The 15,725-nt window shown below is 55.0% G+C and overlaps 1 protein-coding gene across 1 annotated transcript in view; it reads left to right on the forward strand.

The window, feature by feature from the left end:
- The window catches only part of MSI2 (musashi RNA binding protein 2), a 382,942-nt gene that overhangs the window by 334,237 nt on the left and 32,980 nt on the right, over positions 1–15,725 (forward strand). The window contains exon 9 of the mRNA XM_032429243.1: positions 400–474. Within this exon, the coding sequence (XP_032285134.1) occupies positions 400–474 (75 nt within the window). The remainder of the gene's footprint in view (positions 1–399; positions 475–15,725) is intronic.

Consider the following 15,725-nt stretch of genomic DNA (forward strand, 5'->3'; position numbering starts at 1 on the left):
CTGCCTCGGGAGGAGGCATTACAAGGACTTTAATCTCCTACTGTCAATAGCTTTAAGGTAAAGTACATTCAGAGTAAGCTCTCCAAATGTCAGAGCCAGGCACAGGCCCTCTGTTTGGTGCTAACGCGTGGCATTTACTCTGCGGGTTCCAGAAAGTGCGTGGGCTTTGGGGGTCTCTCTGCCCAAATATAGGTTAATTACCAGCAGGCTGACAGCAGTGCCCCCAGCCACAGGAGAGAGGGGACCCGAGCCCTGGGTAAAGACCCTCACGGGAGACGAATCATTTTGTGCGGGAAAATAACCCAGGTTGTCCTCACTTCTGCCCTCCCTGGGATTTCACCCCAGGGCTGAGGCAGCAGCTATACTAACGCCCATGTGATCTTTCTCTCTGTGTTCAAGGCTACCCCAACTTCGTGGCAACCTATGGCCGCGGCTACCCTGGATTTGCTCCTAGCTATGGCTATCAGTTCCCAGGTGAGTGTCTTTGTCTCCCGGGGCTTTGGAAGCACAGGAGATGGGCTGCATTGGAGGGGAGGCGGGAGGATCCCTAAAGAGAACACAGCTCGTACACATATGCATTCAGGAAATGACCTGTAGGTGCTGAAGTTCAAATCCACTGAACTCCGGGGGCAGGATGCAGCACAGTGTCTGATTAACCGAAGTACCGCCTCGGTACCGGGTATTTGAGAGTGGCAGCCTTCGGGGGAAGGGAAAGCGCTGAGTCAGGAGCCCTCCCTCTGCCCACCCTCCTTTGTCTGGAGCCTGTTACAGGTTCTCTCACTGGACTGGACTCCTACCCTCTGCTTCCCTCATCCCCCGTCTCCCTCCCAGCTACCTACCTTCCTGCTTCCTTCCTCCCCTCCTCCAGCTCTGCCTGGCAGCCCTGGCTTCGACGCCCTTCTTTGTGTAACTGTGGTGTGCTGTTGGGGTTTGGGTTTGCTGTCCTGGGTCGGGGGGTGTAGATTCACCCTCCCCTGTGTGTAGGCGTCAGAGACTCGAGGCAGAGCCCACAACAATGCCTGCTTTCGTGCCCAGGCTGCCACAGCTCCCACGTAGCTGGGGGGCCTGGGACCCCCACCTGAGGTGGCAGCAAGGGCAGGCATGGTCTTACAGGGGTGGGGGGAAGGGTGCTGAAGGAAGCAATGTTGATGGGGCTTTATTTGTCCCCTGAAGGGGTGAGCCAGCCTTTCCCAAATGTGGAGTATAGACAAGAATATATCGGGGTGCAGGGGTGCTTGGGTGTGTGTGTGTACAGAGGACAGCTGGAGTTTCTGGAAAAGGCATTAGGAATGGAGTTTTGTCCTCTTGGGCTCTCTGCTGAGGAAGGAGGCTCCCTCAGAAGCTGGGCTTCCAGGAGAGTTTCATTCCTGGTTGGTCATCCTGCCTGGACCCAGAGGCCTTGGAGGCCCAGGGAGCATAGGCATGGCCCTTAGAGGATCCTGTCCTAAAGCCAGGGAGGAGGGCCAGGGAGAGGTGCATGAGGGGCTCACCCAGCATTTGCACACCTCTGACTGAGTGTTGGGGTGGGGTAAGGGTGACTCAGAGGAGGCCAGGAAGCATTTGGGGCACTTAGAGCCATGCCCGGTGGGGCACAGATCCTCCATCAGCAGCGGAAGCCCCAGGCTCTTGCCCATGGCCACAGCAGGTCACCCAATATCTCGGGGCCTCATCTCTGTCTTCTGTAAACAGGGGGTTTGGGCAGGATAGTCCCTGGGGTCTGTGCACCCTTCCGATTGTGGGGGTGAGGGGTAGGGAAGGCAGGTACAGTAGCAGCCATTCCAGATGGGGGAGTGTGAGTGGGGGAGACTCCCCCATGAGCGTGTCCCCTGGGGCCAGCGTCTGCACTGGGTGGGGGGGCTCTTGAAGCAGGACAGTGGGCGCTACGACCAGAGACGTCTGCCCCTCCATTAGGTTTTCCCATGTACAGATGGGGACCCCGAGGCCTAGAGAGGTAGAAAACCCTGTTCCAGGGCTCATTAGCAGCAAGGAGCAGGGCTACGATTTAGACCCAGGTGGTCTGGCTCTTAACTCCCACGTTCCTCTCTCTAGCGTCCATCTGTCCAGGACGATCCCACTAACCACACATAGCTACTATAATTCAGATTTAAATGAAAATGAAGTCAAATGAAAATTCCAGTTTCTCCGTCACACTAGCCACGCTTCACTTAGCAGCCACACGTGGCTAGTGGCTACTGTTAGCACAGCCTGTGGAACATTTCTACAAAAGTTCTGTTGGATGGCACCATTCTGGAGCATAAAGAGGTGGGCGGTGCATGGTCCACACACACACATGCATGCATACATACTGTCCCTCCCAGGGAGGCCTGGCATGTCATCGTCCCTATTCATTTCTTGCCCGTCCTCCTCAGCCCAGAAGCTGGTGGTAGTTTTAGGAAAGCCTTTCGTCTCCTTCCCTCCCCTGGCTTCCTCACCAGGGTACAAGAAGACATATAGGCTCCCGTCCTGGCTCGCTGAGAGCACCATGCCGCTCTGCACACCTGGTGTGGCTTGCCTCCCTTCACAATCAGGTTGCCATTGCCCCCTTGGTGCAGTACTAGTCCCAGGCAGGGAGAGTTGGGGGATCCTAACATGGAATAATTTGGGGGGTGACAAAATGGATTCATGCTAAGGGCTCTGTCTCAGGGATCTGTGTTTCAGGATCTGTCCTCAGCAGACATGTATGCAAGACAGAGATGCAAGAGTGACCAACCAAGGCTGGGTAGGATGAGATAGTCTCCCAGCTGTGCCCAGCCCTTCACCTTTAGCCAAGGCTTTGGGAACAGAGCAGGGGTGTGAGGGACCTGGCGTGGGCTAGGAGTGACCATGTCCAGGGCCTGTTTGTCACGGTCACTAGCTCCTGCAGCTCAATGCAGTCAGCTGGATTTGATTAGGGCAGGAATGGGGCGTTAAAATGTCTGGATGGGGGCTCCCTGACCCGTGAGACGTGGCTGTTCTCTCCTCCCCCAGCCATCAGATTCTCCATTCCCCATCCTTCCAGTTCTCACCTTGGAGGTCTCTTATATGTCCTCACCGATGGCCACAAAGAGGCTGTCAGTGGCCATAAGAGTGAGGCCACGTGCCGTTAGGGAGGGTCAGTGTGTGGAGTAGCCCCAGGCCGGGAAGGGGGTGGCCCGGTGGCTGGACCTGGCTGCCACTCTGTCCGCTGTCCCCAAGCAGTCCCCCATGGTGTTCCAGTCAAGAGCTCATGACGTGGTGGCTCCCCTCAAAAACCAAACTTGACCCTGCCTGGAGCCTCCAGCCCGGGCCAGGGTCTCTGAGTCAGGGGAGCTTTGGAACATTCTGACATCCATCTCTTGCCCCGTGCCAATAAGGAGTGTTTTGGAGGGTCTGGTGAGGAGGAGGTTGGGGTGCAGAGGGACGGCCCAGCAGAGGGTGGCCCAAATCTGCCCTCTGCTCACCCTGTCCGGTTGACTTCTCCCCGCACCCTGGGGTCCTTTGAGCCGGTGACATCCGCACAGCTGTCCCCACCAGACTGCCCTGAGGTTTTACTTTGTGATCTTTCTTTTCCGTGTCCTCACCGTGTACCACTTCACCCACGTCCCACCTCCAGTCTCTCACAGTGTGTGTGGACGCTGCACCCCTCCCAGCCCCTCTCTGGACCCATCCTAGTGGGGCAGTGTGAGCACTAACCAGGACGCCCAGGCTCCCGAGAGCTGCTAAGGTTCTTCATCCTGTGGGTGTTCACTCACAGCCCACGTCCCCGGGGTCCCCTGTCAGGACCCAGGGCCCGGGGTTTCCCCTGCGCAGGCCCTCTCTGTGAATACCCACCTCCTCTCCTGGGCCGCACAGCTGAGGCGAACCAGTGCCTGCCTCCGCCCACCTTTAGGGGTTAATGCGATTAAATGAGATGCTCCGATAAAGAGGGCTCGACATCTATGGATAATTGTTAGAGTGAGGAGTGGTTCTTTTCTAGAAAGACTGAGGGACGACCCACCACTATGGAAGTGGCTCCTTCTTCCCAGGCCCAGGTGTCCACCGCGTGCACCCCCACCCTGACCCCCCCCAGGATCAATACTGGGGCTCAAATAATTATGATCCTCATTGGTGGCCTCCCCTGTTTCCTCTCTTTCCCCCCCCTCCGGACTCATTTCAGTTTAATCTGTTAATTTCTGTTCTTATTTCACTTTGCAGACTATTTGCCGATTTCACAAGACATAATTTTTATCAACTAGCTCTTAAGAGAGGCATAACACACTGGGGTTTGCTACCATTACTAGAGAGAGGACACAGTCCCGGCCGGGGCCACCCCAGCTGCTCTCAGTGTCCACTGAGCCTGTCCTAGCTGCCTGTTTGAACGAATGTTCTTTTTCTCATTTTTAATTCTTGGAAAAGACTCATGTCCTCATTGCTTCACTCAGTTTAAAAAAATTTTTTTTTTCCTTCTATAGTCCCCTCCCATTTTGCTTCTTGTACACACTGTGAACGTCCCCCCCACCCCCCTGCCCTGCCCCACCCCACTGCACCCCACCCCCACCTGGAATGTAACGGGGCCAGAGGGAAACTTCTCACAAACTTTGTAGAGCCTCCTCAGGGGAATCCAGGAAACAGACATCAGATTATTTTAAATAGCGGCCAAATAGGCTTCTTGGGGCATTTCATGGGGTGAGCTTTTAGTGCTGGTGACGGCCCACAGGCGTTGGGGATGTGTGACTTTGAGCACCCGTGTCCTGTGGTGGACATTACCAACAGTGAACGAACACACACACACACACACACACACACACACACACACACACACCCCTGTTCTATAAATACTAACGTGAAAAACGTCATCTGGAAGAAAAACTGTATCTGGAAAACCATCATAATCTGGTTATGTTTGTGTTTGGGGGCCAGGCCCTCCGTGGCCGTTAACCATAATAATAAGCACACGTGACTTGGAGAAGGGCTGGTGTCCTTACTAGGGCACTGCTACATCTCAGTTACCATGGCCACAGACCCACGCCAGCCCCTCCTTCCCCAGCACCCCGTCCATACTGGCCTTGCAGTCACTGCTGGGATCAGGGCCTCTGGGCCCACCAGGGTAGCAGGGGACAGAACACACGGGGCCGGTCCAGATCGGGCTGGCACCCCCGATGATCAGTCACTCCGAGAAGGGCTTGCTTTTCCCCTGGTCCCGACCCCCTCCACTCCCCCGTTTGAAATAGCCCCACGGGCTTGCATTCGTGAAGTACAGCTCAGCAGCGCCTTTGAGAGTCACCCCCTTGTTTACGTTCATAGTTTGTGAGAAGTGACCCATGTGCTTCCACTGGATGCATTTGATGTGAGCAAATCCATCTGTTCGAATGTCACTGTCCTTGAGACCCAACCAGTGTGGTTTTGCTCATCTCATTAAAGATGCTTGATGTAATCATTGGTTAGTTTCCTGTTATTTTCCTGCAGCCTTTTTCATGAGTGCTATTTTTTTTTAATAATTCTGTATGGCTACCCTCCCCACCCCCACTTTATTTTGTTCTGCTATGAATTGCTTTGCTTTGGTGAACTTGTCTTAGTATGCTCGCCTCACCCACGTTTTAACCATTGTGAATTTTCTTCATCTCTGTAAATAGTTCATCTGTGCTGCTCCCTAATGACGTTTTATTTTTTCCCCCCTGTAAGCGACTGAGGTAGAAAAATAAATTGTTTACCACGGACATGCTGTGTGCTGCCGTCTCTTAGCCTGACAGTGTCCTGTTCTCGCTCCGGGGGAGGTGAATGCTAGACTAAATAACTGGTCCCCATAACAGCCTAGTGCAGTCTGTGAAAGCATGCGGACTCCCCCTGGCTTCTGCCTGTCCCCAGCCCTCCCCGCTGCCTCGCGTCCCCCGCACTTGCTCGGGGTGGTCCTGTCCTTGAGCAGAGGGGCAGAGCATCTGCGTGCAGCAGCTGCGTGGCCCGCCCCCATGCCCCTTGTCTGCCATCACTCTTGCCCCCCCGGGGAAGATGCCACTGGAACATCTGGAGCCCCTCTCACATCTGTGCACCAGGTGTGCGTGAGCTCATGCACATGCTCGTGCACGCTGGCTGACATGCGGTTTGCCCGTGGTTTGCCTCACTGACTCCCCTGAACGGTGCAGGTTGGGGGAGGCTCCGACGTGAAGCTAGAAGGACCTCGTTCCCAGGTCCCCCACTTGGCCATGTAGTACCATGTGACCTGGAGGGAGTGATGTAGCCCTTTCAGCCCTGGGAATAATAAGAGTGCCTAGGTAGGTTGTTAGAATTAAGTAGGATAATGGGCACGTGTCAGCGTACCTTGTAAATTTGTAAATGCTGTGCAGCTAGAAGTTTTAGAAATTGTGTTCTTATTATGCCGCTCTCCAGAGTGGTTGTCTCTTCCTCGTCAACCTCAGTGGAGCTGCCTATTGGTGGCTCTGCTTATCAGTGAAAGAAATGCTATAGGATCCGCCAAGTGAAGCCAGAGAAGTGCCGGGACTTCTTTCCCACCCTCATGCCCCACCCCTGCTCCTCCATCCCTCCCCATTTACTCATGATCAGGCACTTGATTAGGTACCAGCTCTCTGGACATGAACGAGACTCCCTCCTTCAAGATGCTCATAGTCCAGCTGGGGGAGAGAGAACCACTCATCAGACCCACTGACCGTCATGAGACAGGTGCTTAGCTAGAAAAGAGGTGATCGCTCTTTGCTACGAGGGGACAATGGTAGCTGCTTGTCCAGCTTAGGGTGCTGTCAGGAATGGCCCCTTAGAGAAGGTGACATCAGAGCTGGGTCTTGCAAAGTCAAATGAAATCAGCTATGTAAAGAAGGAAAGGAAATGTATCCCAGGCAGAGAAAGAAAGAACACACAAAAGTAAGAAAACACAAAGTAGTGATGACCTAAACAAAATAAGAATTTGTTTCTCTCATGTAAAAGAAGCCTTTGGTTTTGGTTTCACAGTATTAGAGGTCTGGGTTTCTTTTATCTTCATGTTCTTATTTTCTTCAACATAAGACTCTACCTCATAGTCTGAGAAGGCTGCCCAAGCTCCAGCCATTACATACTCATCCCAGAAGAGCACATCTCTTCCCTTTAATACTACTTCTCAGAAGTCAAGTGTGGCACTCTGCTTACATCCATTGATCAGACTTTAGTCACATGACCAGTTTTAGCTGCAAGGGATCCTCAGAAATATCTTTATTTCAGGTAACCACATACCAGCTAAAAACAGGGGATTCTGTACTAAGGAAGAAAACTGGAGTATATACGGGATAATAATAAAAGTAGAATAATACAGGATACTTAGCAATCTGCCACAAACCTGAGAGAGGAAGCCGCACAAGTCTCACAGATTACGCAGACTTCAGAGTATGGGCAGCTTGCAGGAGCGGTTTGGGGTGGAGGTGAGGGTGTGGGGGGCCAAGGCTAAAGAGGGCGGCAGGGCTGAGTCATGGTGGGCTCGTAAGTCAGATTCAGGAATCGAGATTTGATCCCGAAAGCAAGAGGAAAGCCCTTAGGGGATTTTAAATAGAGGAGTAATGTGATTTGATTGCCAAAGTGAGTCAGAGAGGTGGGGGGCCAGTGGAGAAACCATAGGGGGACCTCTGTTTCCTTCCTCCTGCACCTTCACTTCCTCTCCTCTCCCCTCCCCTCTGCCTCACTCTCTCTTGGCTCCATTCCTCTCCCTGCCTCAGGCTGGCCGGTGGCCCTGCAGGGGTCCTTCGGCTGCACTGGGGACCAACCAGGTTGGTGTCCCATAGCTCAGTGCTCCCACCCCCCTCCCAGGACGGGTGGTGAGGGAGCAGCCAGGCAATGCACCTTCTAGGTGGGGACACCCTGGGGCTCTGGTTCTGGAAGTTCCAGTTTGTGCTTCTACCTCTCCAGCAATAGAAAACAGGTTTCATCTCGGGTGTGGATATTGACTGATGGCTGCTGGCCGCCTGGAGAACTGGCTTCCGAGCGGTTTTGAGGCCACGTCCTCGCTCAGCAGAAAGAGGGGCTGTGACTGGTTAGCCGTGCCTGCAGGCTGTTGGGTCTGGGACTCGTGCCCACTTGCCACAGATTTCGCCTTCCTTGTTTGGCTGATGATGGATCTTCGGTGCCGGGGGATTTTCGGTCACTCCAGAAGATGGCCATTCTGTTTCACACAGAGGGAGGTGGGTGTGGTCTGAGGAGAGGTGCAGGAGCTCAGGGACACCCTGTCCCCTCTGGAGGAGAAGGCTCGGTAGGGGCTGCTGCAAGGTCAGCTCCGGTCAGGTCCAGCTGGTCTGAGCAAACACATAGGCTTCGTGGTCGGTCTTGTCCTGAAGGCCGTGGCTTGAATGTGGAAAGCGGGGTGCAGAGAGCCCAGGGTCTCGGGGAAGGAGTTTGCCATAAACCAGATGACTGGGGAGAGCGGCCATGGCCATGGGGAATGGGCTGCTTCCTGAACCAGCTCACACCCAACCTTGTCGGTTCGGTCCGGCTTATGACATCTTGTGAGGTGTTCAGAGACGCCGTCGGCTGCCACCCCACAGGCCTAGGATCTTGCCTGGATGGGTCACCTGGACCGCTGCGGGAAACAACTCCAGAGCCCTTCCATCCAGGATTCTTCCTGCCCCCCACCTTGGCCGATCTTGAACTGCTAAGACGAGGTGGTTGGCTTCCCAGCCATGGAACCTCAGCCCATGTGCCCCAGGCGCCCGTGGCAGGTGTTTCGGTTCTATAAACAAACACTCCTGTGTAAAGAAGGCCCCTTGTGATGAGGCAGCCCCCCGCACCCCGATGCGCACAGCCCTGCAGCGCTCACGCTTGTCTGCAGGCATTACGCCCTTCACAGATAGGATGGGGCAGATTTTAAATCACAAGCTAGCTCCTCCTGTGGCCAGCCCATTCCCGCCCCCCCCTTGCCCCCCACGTGTTCTGGGGGCTTATCCTCTGTTTGCATGTGAAAGGCAAACTCAGTCTGGGAAGCGGTCTGTGGCTCTGGAAGAAGACCCAGAGGGGAGATGCCGCCCCAGCCCCGAATCCTGGCTGAGGGCCGTGGGGGGCCACCGTGGGGGGCCGTGCGTGGGCCTCACCACCGCGCCCTCCCTCCGCTTGGGGACCCAGGAGCTGATGCTATTCCCAGATGAAAGCAGAGCGCAGGACCTAATAGGCACTTAATAAATGTTTGCGGAAATGAATTGGAGCGATCTGAATTGACATGAATTGCGGGTTTCACTTTCGATCAGCTTTCCGTGCCTCTTGAAGCTCCTCTGCATAAATAACGGGAAATGTAACTAAAGGAGCGCTCAGCTCCCCACGCGAAAGCCCGGAGCACTGTGCTCTCCCAGGGTGAAGTCCAGAGACCCAGTGCTTGCCCCCAGCTTGCTGGGAGAGTTAAGGCCTCCTCTGGGCCTCTGTGTCCCCATCTGTCAAATGGGGCTATCGATCCTTGCCCTGCTCCCTTTCCTCACGTTAAGAGGGGCACTGGGATCAGGCATGATCTAGTGCTTGGGGAAAGGGAGGGTCGTGTCTGAGGAGGAGGAGGAGACCCTGCTGGGGCAGGGGCAGGGGCAGGGCCAGCATGAGGGAGGCTGCGGGCCTGGCTTCCTCCCTCGCTTCCTCCCTCCTTCTCCTGGGGGCTGAGTGCCGCACCCACCGACCCCATTTCCTCCCGCACTGCCACCCTTGCTCCGCTCCCACCTCCCGGGGTACCCATACCCCCAGGCTCACAGAGTCCTGCTCAGCCTGCCAGCTCGAACGGAATCACCTTGCTTCAAGCCCTTCAGGTTTCATTTCCATCAGCAAAAGCACGTGAAAGCCAGCCACTCACACCACAAAACAACCACGAAATATTGAGTGTGAAATTATAGGCAGGTGGCAGTGGCAGGCCTGGGGGATGGGCAGTTCATGCTGTCCACAGCAGCCAAGGACAAACCAGAAGGCAAAGGTGCGGCCCCCAAGCCCTCCTCCTCTCCAGGCTGAAAAGAGGGAGCCGGGTCCTGCCCAGAGACGCCCCAGAGTTCAGGTCAGCTCAGATCCCCTGCCCCTGAGAGATCCCAACCAGTGGGGTCACTCCCTCTCCTCCCTCTCCTCCCTGCGCCTTCAGTTTTGAGGGCGGGGGCACGGGCACATGTTCTGCAGTGTGCTGGAAAGGGTCATCAGGGCCAGCCCCAGGGCTGGGTCCTCTGCGAGCATAGGGATGCTGAGCAAGCGGGTGAGCAATCGAGGAGGTCAGAGCCTGGAGGACGTCCCACATGTGGCCAGATGTGCAGAGTGAGCATGGGGGAGGGAGTTGGGACTTCGCTTGGAAGGCTCTCAGGAAGGGGTGGTACCTGAACTGGGTTTTGAAGTGCAAATAGAATTTGATTAGGCAGCCGGTGAGGGAAGGATATTCCATATCCAGGGACCAGCAGGTTAAAGGCACAAAAGCGACATATGTCCATATGTCTTCCTCCCTTGCATTCCTGCCTCTGTTCATTGTGACACCCCCCACCCCCCGCCCCTGCCCCCAGGCAGATGCTGTGCCTTTACGTGGGCCAGGACAACTGGAGAACAGACTGTCATGGGGAAGCCAGGGAATGAATTTGTGGGCCAGAGATGCTGTCCCCACTTCTCCTAGGAGGCTGTTCCCGGTCAAGGCCTTTGTGGATACCACTGAGCCAGCCTCGCGCGCCCTGGATGCTAGCTGCCGGGACTGGCTTCTTTGAAGGAGAGCCTTGCCCAAAAGCACTCGCTCGTCGGGGAGAGGAGAGCACAGCCTGCTGATGCCCCATGGAGGCCCTGCTGCCCTGCCCTGAGCCTGAGTGGGTGTTCAGCTGGCCCCAGGGCACTCCTGGCGTTTCAGTGCCGCAGCTGTCTTAGTGGTCCGTGTTTAGGATCTCTCCAGGCTTTCTTCATCTGGTCTCTGGTACCAGCCTTGAGCAAGCTAGGATTCGGGTAAGGCTAGGAGCAGGAAGAGGCACCTTCTTCCCCCACCGCCTTGCACCCACCCACCCACCCTCCTCCACCTCTCCATCCTTTACGCATCTAGCGTAAAGTTACTAAAACACCTGCCGTGTCACAGGCCCTGCCCTCGATCTGGGGACATGGTGCTGAACCAGAGGGACATGCTGTTGCCTTTATAGGGCATTTGTTGGAGGCAGAGAAGGGAGCAGACTCCACTGAGATGGAAGGACCCAGAGAGGCTCGTCTAGCCGGGGCCTTCCTAGAGGAGCTGTGAGGAGCAAGAGGGCAGCCAGTCCAGCTGCCAACATGAGCACCAGAGCTCCGGGAGCCATGTCCACACCTGTGGGCACGACATCACGGGGCCGTGTCCCTCCCTGAGCCCCTGTGAGCCCCCTGCCTCCCGCCCTCATGCACGTTACCCCACCAAAGTTAGCGCTTGCACTTCAGATAAAACCTACCCTTATCACTCACAAGGAAATTATAAATGTTATCTAGGAAAGCCCTTTGGATGTGGAATGTCATGTAAATTAATAGGATTTTATTTTTTTTTTTTTTAAAGATTTTATTTATTTATTTGACAGAAAGAGACACAGCGAGAGAGGGAACACAAGCAGGGGGAGTGGGAGAGGGAGAAGCAGGCTTCCCGCTGAGCAGGGAGCCCGATGTGGGGCTTGATCCCAGGACCCTGGGATCGTGACTGGAGCCGAAGGCAGACGCTTAACGACTGAGCCACCCAGATGCCCCAAATTAATAGGATTTTAGAATAGGAAGCCTCCAAAGGGAGTTCTCAGCTCCACTACTGTTATTACCTTGGGCAATAATAATAAAAATAGAAATAAAAGTTATTATCCCGCTTACTGATGGCTTGCCGCGTGCCAGATAACTGCGCTGAGCACCCAGTGCCTTCTCGCTGAATGTCACGGTGGCCCTGCCGGGTGGTGCCGTCACCCACATTTTCAAAGGAGCAGAAGGAGCTGGGGACGGAAGTTCCATCACTTGTCCTGGGTCACAACAAGTGTGGGAGATGGCATTTTACCCCCTTGCTGTAATCACTCTCCGTACGGTTTCCTGGAACCGCTCTGGCCCTGGAGTCCTTTGTCTGTTAAATGGGCCTAGCGGGGTCTTCCTTGCAGAGCTGTGGGGCAGCTCACGGAGGTGACCCGGGCCTCTCTAGGAAGGGCCCGGCTGGAGGGGACTTCCTGGGTCCTTGGCCGTGGAAAGCACCACCGTGGCGGCTGTGTTATTCTCCGGGGTGTGAGGACTGTTTTCTTACTGTCTAGGCCGTGTTCTTTTACTGTACAGGTGAGGAAACAGGCGTAGAGAAGGTTCTGCCATTTGCCCTCGGGCTGGCATGCAGGTGGTATGCCGTGCTGTTAAAAATGTCAAATATGTCTGTGCCAGTTGATAGATAACAGCTGCCCTGTGCCCCCCAGAGCGTCTCCCTCGCCACCCCGGGCTCCCCACCAAGACTCCCTGACCATGCCATGGTCCACCAACCCCAGTGATGCCCAGTACAGCAGTGGTCTGCCATTCAACGCCAGAAACAGCCTATCTCGGGACACAAAAAGGTGGGGGGGTCTACATTTTATGTCGGAGGCGGGGCAGAGGGAGTTGAGATCACAGATGTCAGTTTACTCACAGAGCTAGTGATAGGGCCAGGATGGCCACCTGGGGTCTTTCAGCAAGAAGTCTTGGGGCGCTCAAGGCTTGAGTGTTTCCTGTCCGGGTCCATAGAGGGGGGCGCCACAGGGGTGCTGTTTGGAACCGTGCTGGGGCGGTACCATTGCAAAGGCCCATATAGAATGAAGCTGGGGGGCAAGGTAGGCATGGTGAAGAGGCCCAAAGAGACTTGAGGCCATTTAGATTTAAGTGGATCAGCATGAGACCCTGTGGGGAGTAAGCAGAATTTTGACTCAGCATCTGAAATTTTGGGAACCAGGAGAAGTGTGAAAAGCCATGTGAACAGCAAGCTCTAGAAGGACCAATAGTCAGACCAGGTTTGTCAGGACACCCGTTGGTGGTAGGTGGGTGAGCATCTCATAAGCAGAGATTGCAGCGTCTAGGGGCGGGGAGGGACTCTCTGTCATGCAAGGAGAAACTCTGAGAATAGTTGCTGATGTATCCCTCGAAACAACAGTCTGGAATGCCTTCACTTGAAGGTCTTGGTCTTTGCTCTCAGAGATGGGCGGGTGTTCGTTCTGTGGGCAAGCGGGTAACCCTGGGTTATCCAGGGCCATCCAGGGCCACAGACTGCTGGCCCAGAGCAGCGGGGGCTGGTTTGGGAATGAACTCCCCGTGGCTGTCCTCGCTCTTGAGGTCTTGCTAGAGAGAGAGCATGATGTGGAACAGAGCGTCCTTGTAGGGCCAGCAGGGGGCCGAAGCACGTGTCCTGTGTCAGCCAGTCGTGGTGCTGGCCCCCTCTTGGAGCAGAATTTGGGGTAGCCACACCCAGGGCTGGAGCTCGGCTGTGAGAAGACCCTAAAGCAGACGTGGGCCTGGTTACAAACTAGATGGGTCTGTGGTAGAGCCCTCCCTTCTCCCTGGCAGAGTGAGCCGTAGCTCCCTTTAGTCCAAGGCCCTGCTTCCTTTGGCCAATTTCCTCTCCTGACCACTGTGCTTAGAACAGTGCCTGGCATGTAGTAGGTGCTCAGTAAATATTTATGGAAAGGGTAAGGGTCTGAGAAAGGGTCTGGAGATGGGGAAGGCTCAAACATAGCTTACCTGCAGAAGTTCTGGGTCAGAGAGGTGCTGCAGCCCCAGCTCTCTACCTGTGGGGGTAGGAGGGCCCAGGGAGGAGGATGCTGGCCAGAGCCCCCAGGTGGAGCTCTCGGCTCCCTTTCTCCCAGAGGAACCCCAGCACCCAAGCAAGCAGTGCCTAAAGTGTGTTCTCAGTTCTCCTCCTGCAGCCCTCGACCCCACGCTCTGAGCTGGGAGCCAGGCCTGGGTTGAGGCCAAGGCCCATTCCTGAGTTGCATTATCCGGCACCAGGAAGATGGGAAGCCACAAAGCTTCACGGGGTAGGGGGCAGTTGCCCCCCTGCTGGTGCTAGGGGGCATGGTGATGGCAGGCACTCTGTTGTGCTCCCTGAGCCCCTCTGATTTGGAAGGAATCTGCAGGCAGACAGACAGCTTTCACTGCTGGCCAGGCACCCTGGGTCTGTGCTTGCCTCTCCTGGGAATTTTCTTGTTGTTTCCAAAGGATGCTCCCTGACTTGGGTTTTCATGCTTCCACAAACCCTTTCATCCAAAAAGAAGCTCTCTGACAACCAGACTGTAAAACCTCTCAAAGCTTTGATGTGCAGTGTACCTTCCCTTTATCCCCATTGCAACATCTGCAGAGAAAATTAAGCTAAACAGCAATTGCGTTAAAAGTTATTTGGGACGAGTTCTGTGCCATCCCTCTGCTCTAGGTGCCAACACCCCTGGGGCCTCTTGACCCCAGAGCCTCTCACTTCCTTTAGGCAACTGGGAGGACCCAGGACCAGTCGTGAGCTGCACACCCTTCCCCTGCCTATGCCCAGACAGGCAGGCCTGGCCTGTTCTCATTGGCCCCTCTGCCTTCCACCCCACACTTGTCTCCAGCACCTCTGCCCCGGTAGGAGCCCCAGCCCTCTCCTGGGGGTGGGGGCGGGGGTGTCCATGAGAATGGCACTATTGGTATCCTTAGGGAACGTCAGGCTTGCTCCTAAAAAGGTGTGTGGAAATCAGATTCCTAGTTTGAATGGCAGGAACTTGGGTTTTGTTTTTTTCTTTTTTTCCAATGGACACATATCAGCTTTCTTCAGAGCAGAATTTTACAGTTCGATCATGAACATGTGCCCCTTTGGTTATCCATTGTCCCACCTCTTCAGGCCCTCTCTTCTGATCTGGATCCCCTAGGTCCTCCAAAAATGCACCATCCACCCTCCCCCCCACCTTGTCCCCCCGCCCCGCACCCCCAGGCATCCGCCGCTCTGTCTCTCTGGACAAAGCTACACCAGGCAGGCCTGCCCAGGAGGTAGGCAGGGCCCTGGGCCAGTCAGATGACAGATGGGAGCGTTTTCTAAACTCTTTCAGGGCGTATTTCCTACATTCTGGGAGACCATTTCTTCTTTGGGTTGCTTCTTTTTGAGTGTTTGGATTCAGTGAAGCAATGTTGGATTTAGCCAAGAATGTTGGAACCATCTAAAGAAAATGCTGGTGGGGGAGATGCAGGACGTGCTGGGGAAGGGGGTGGAGAGTGCTTTGAGCAAACACAACAGAGGAGAAATTGCTTTCATAATGGACCCTTCGGGATGGGAACGCACATTACAAGAGAGTGTTTTATAAAGATTCCCCTCAAAGTCGCAGCCTGTTGGAGCCATCAGGAAGCTCTGAATTGTCTCATCTCCTCTTCCTGCGAGAGGCACAGAAGCCCACGAACTCCTCCAAGGTCACAGAAATAAGTAGTGACTGCCAGGACTGTCTCCCTGCAGCCCATTCCCAGGCTAGCATCTTTTCAAGCCAGGCAGGGAAAAGGATGCAGAGAAAGAGCTACCTAACCTGACGCCCCACAGCCGATAGGATGGAGGCACCGTTCGGTGTTGACTACAAGCTAAGGCTTCCTCTAAGTCAGAGATTCTCTGCGTCCACGGTGCATCAGAAGCATCTGGAAGGTCTTTATTTTTTTATTTTTTTATTTTTTTAGATTTTATTTATTTATTTGACAGAGACACAGTGAGAGAGGGAACACAAGCAGGGGGAGTGGGAGAGGGAGAAGCAGGCTTCCTGCCGAGCGGGGAGCCCGATGCGGGGCTCCATCCCAGGACCCTGGAATCATGACCTGAGCTGAAGGCAGACGCTTAACGACTGAGCCACCCAGGCACCCCTGGAAGGCCTTTAAAAGCTAGAGATGTGGAC

This window comes from Phoca vitulina, unplaced genomic scaffold (genome assembly GCF_004348235.1).
Source record: "Phoca vitulina isolate PV1807 unplaced genomic scaffold, GSC_HSeal_1.0 scaffold40, whole genome shotgun sequence".
Lineage (NCBI taxonomy): Eukaryota > Metazoa > Chordata > Mammalia > Carnivora > Phocidae > Phoca > Phoca vitulina.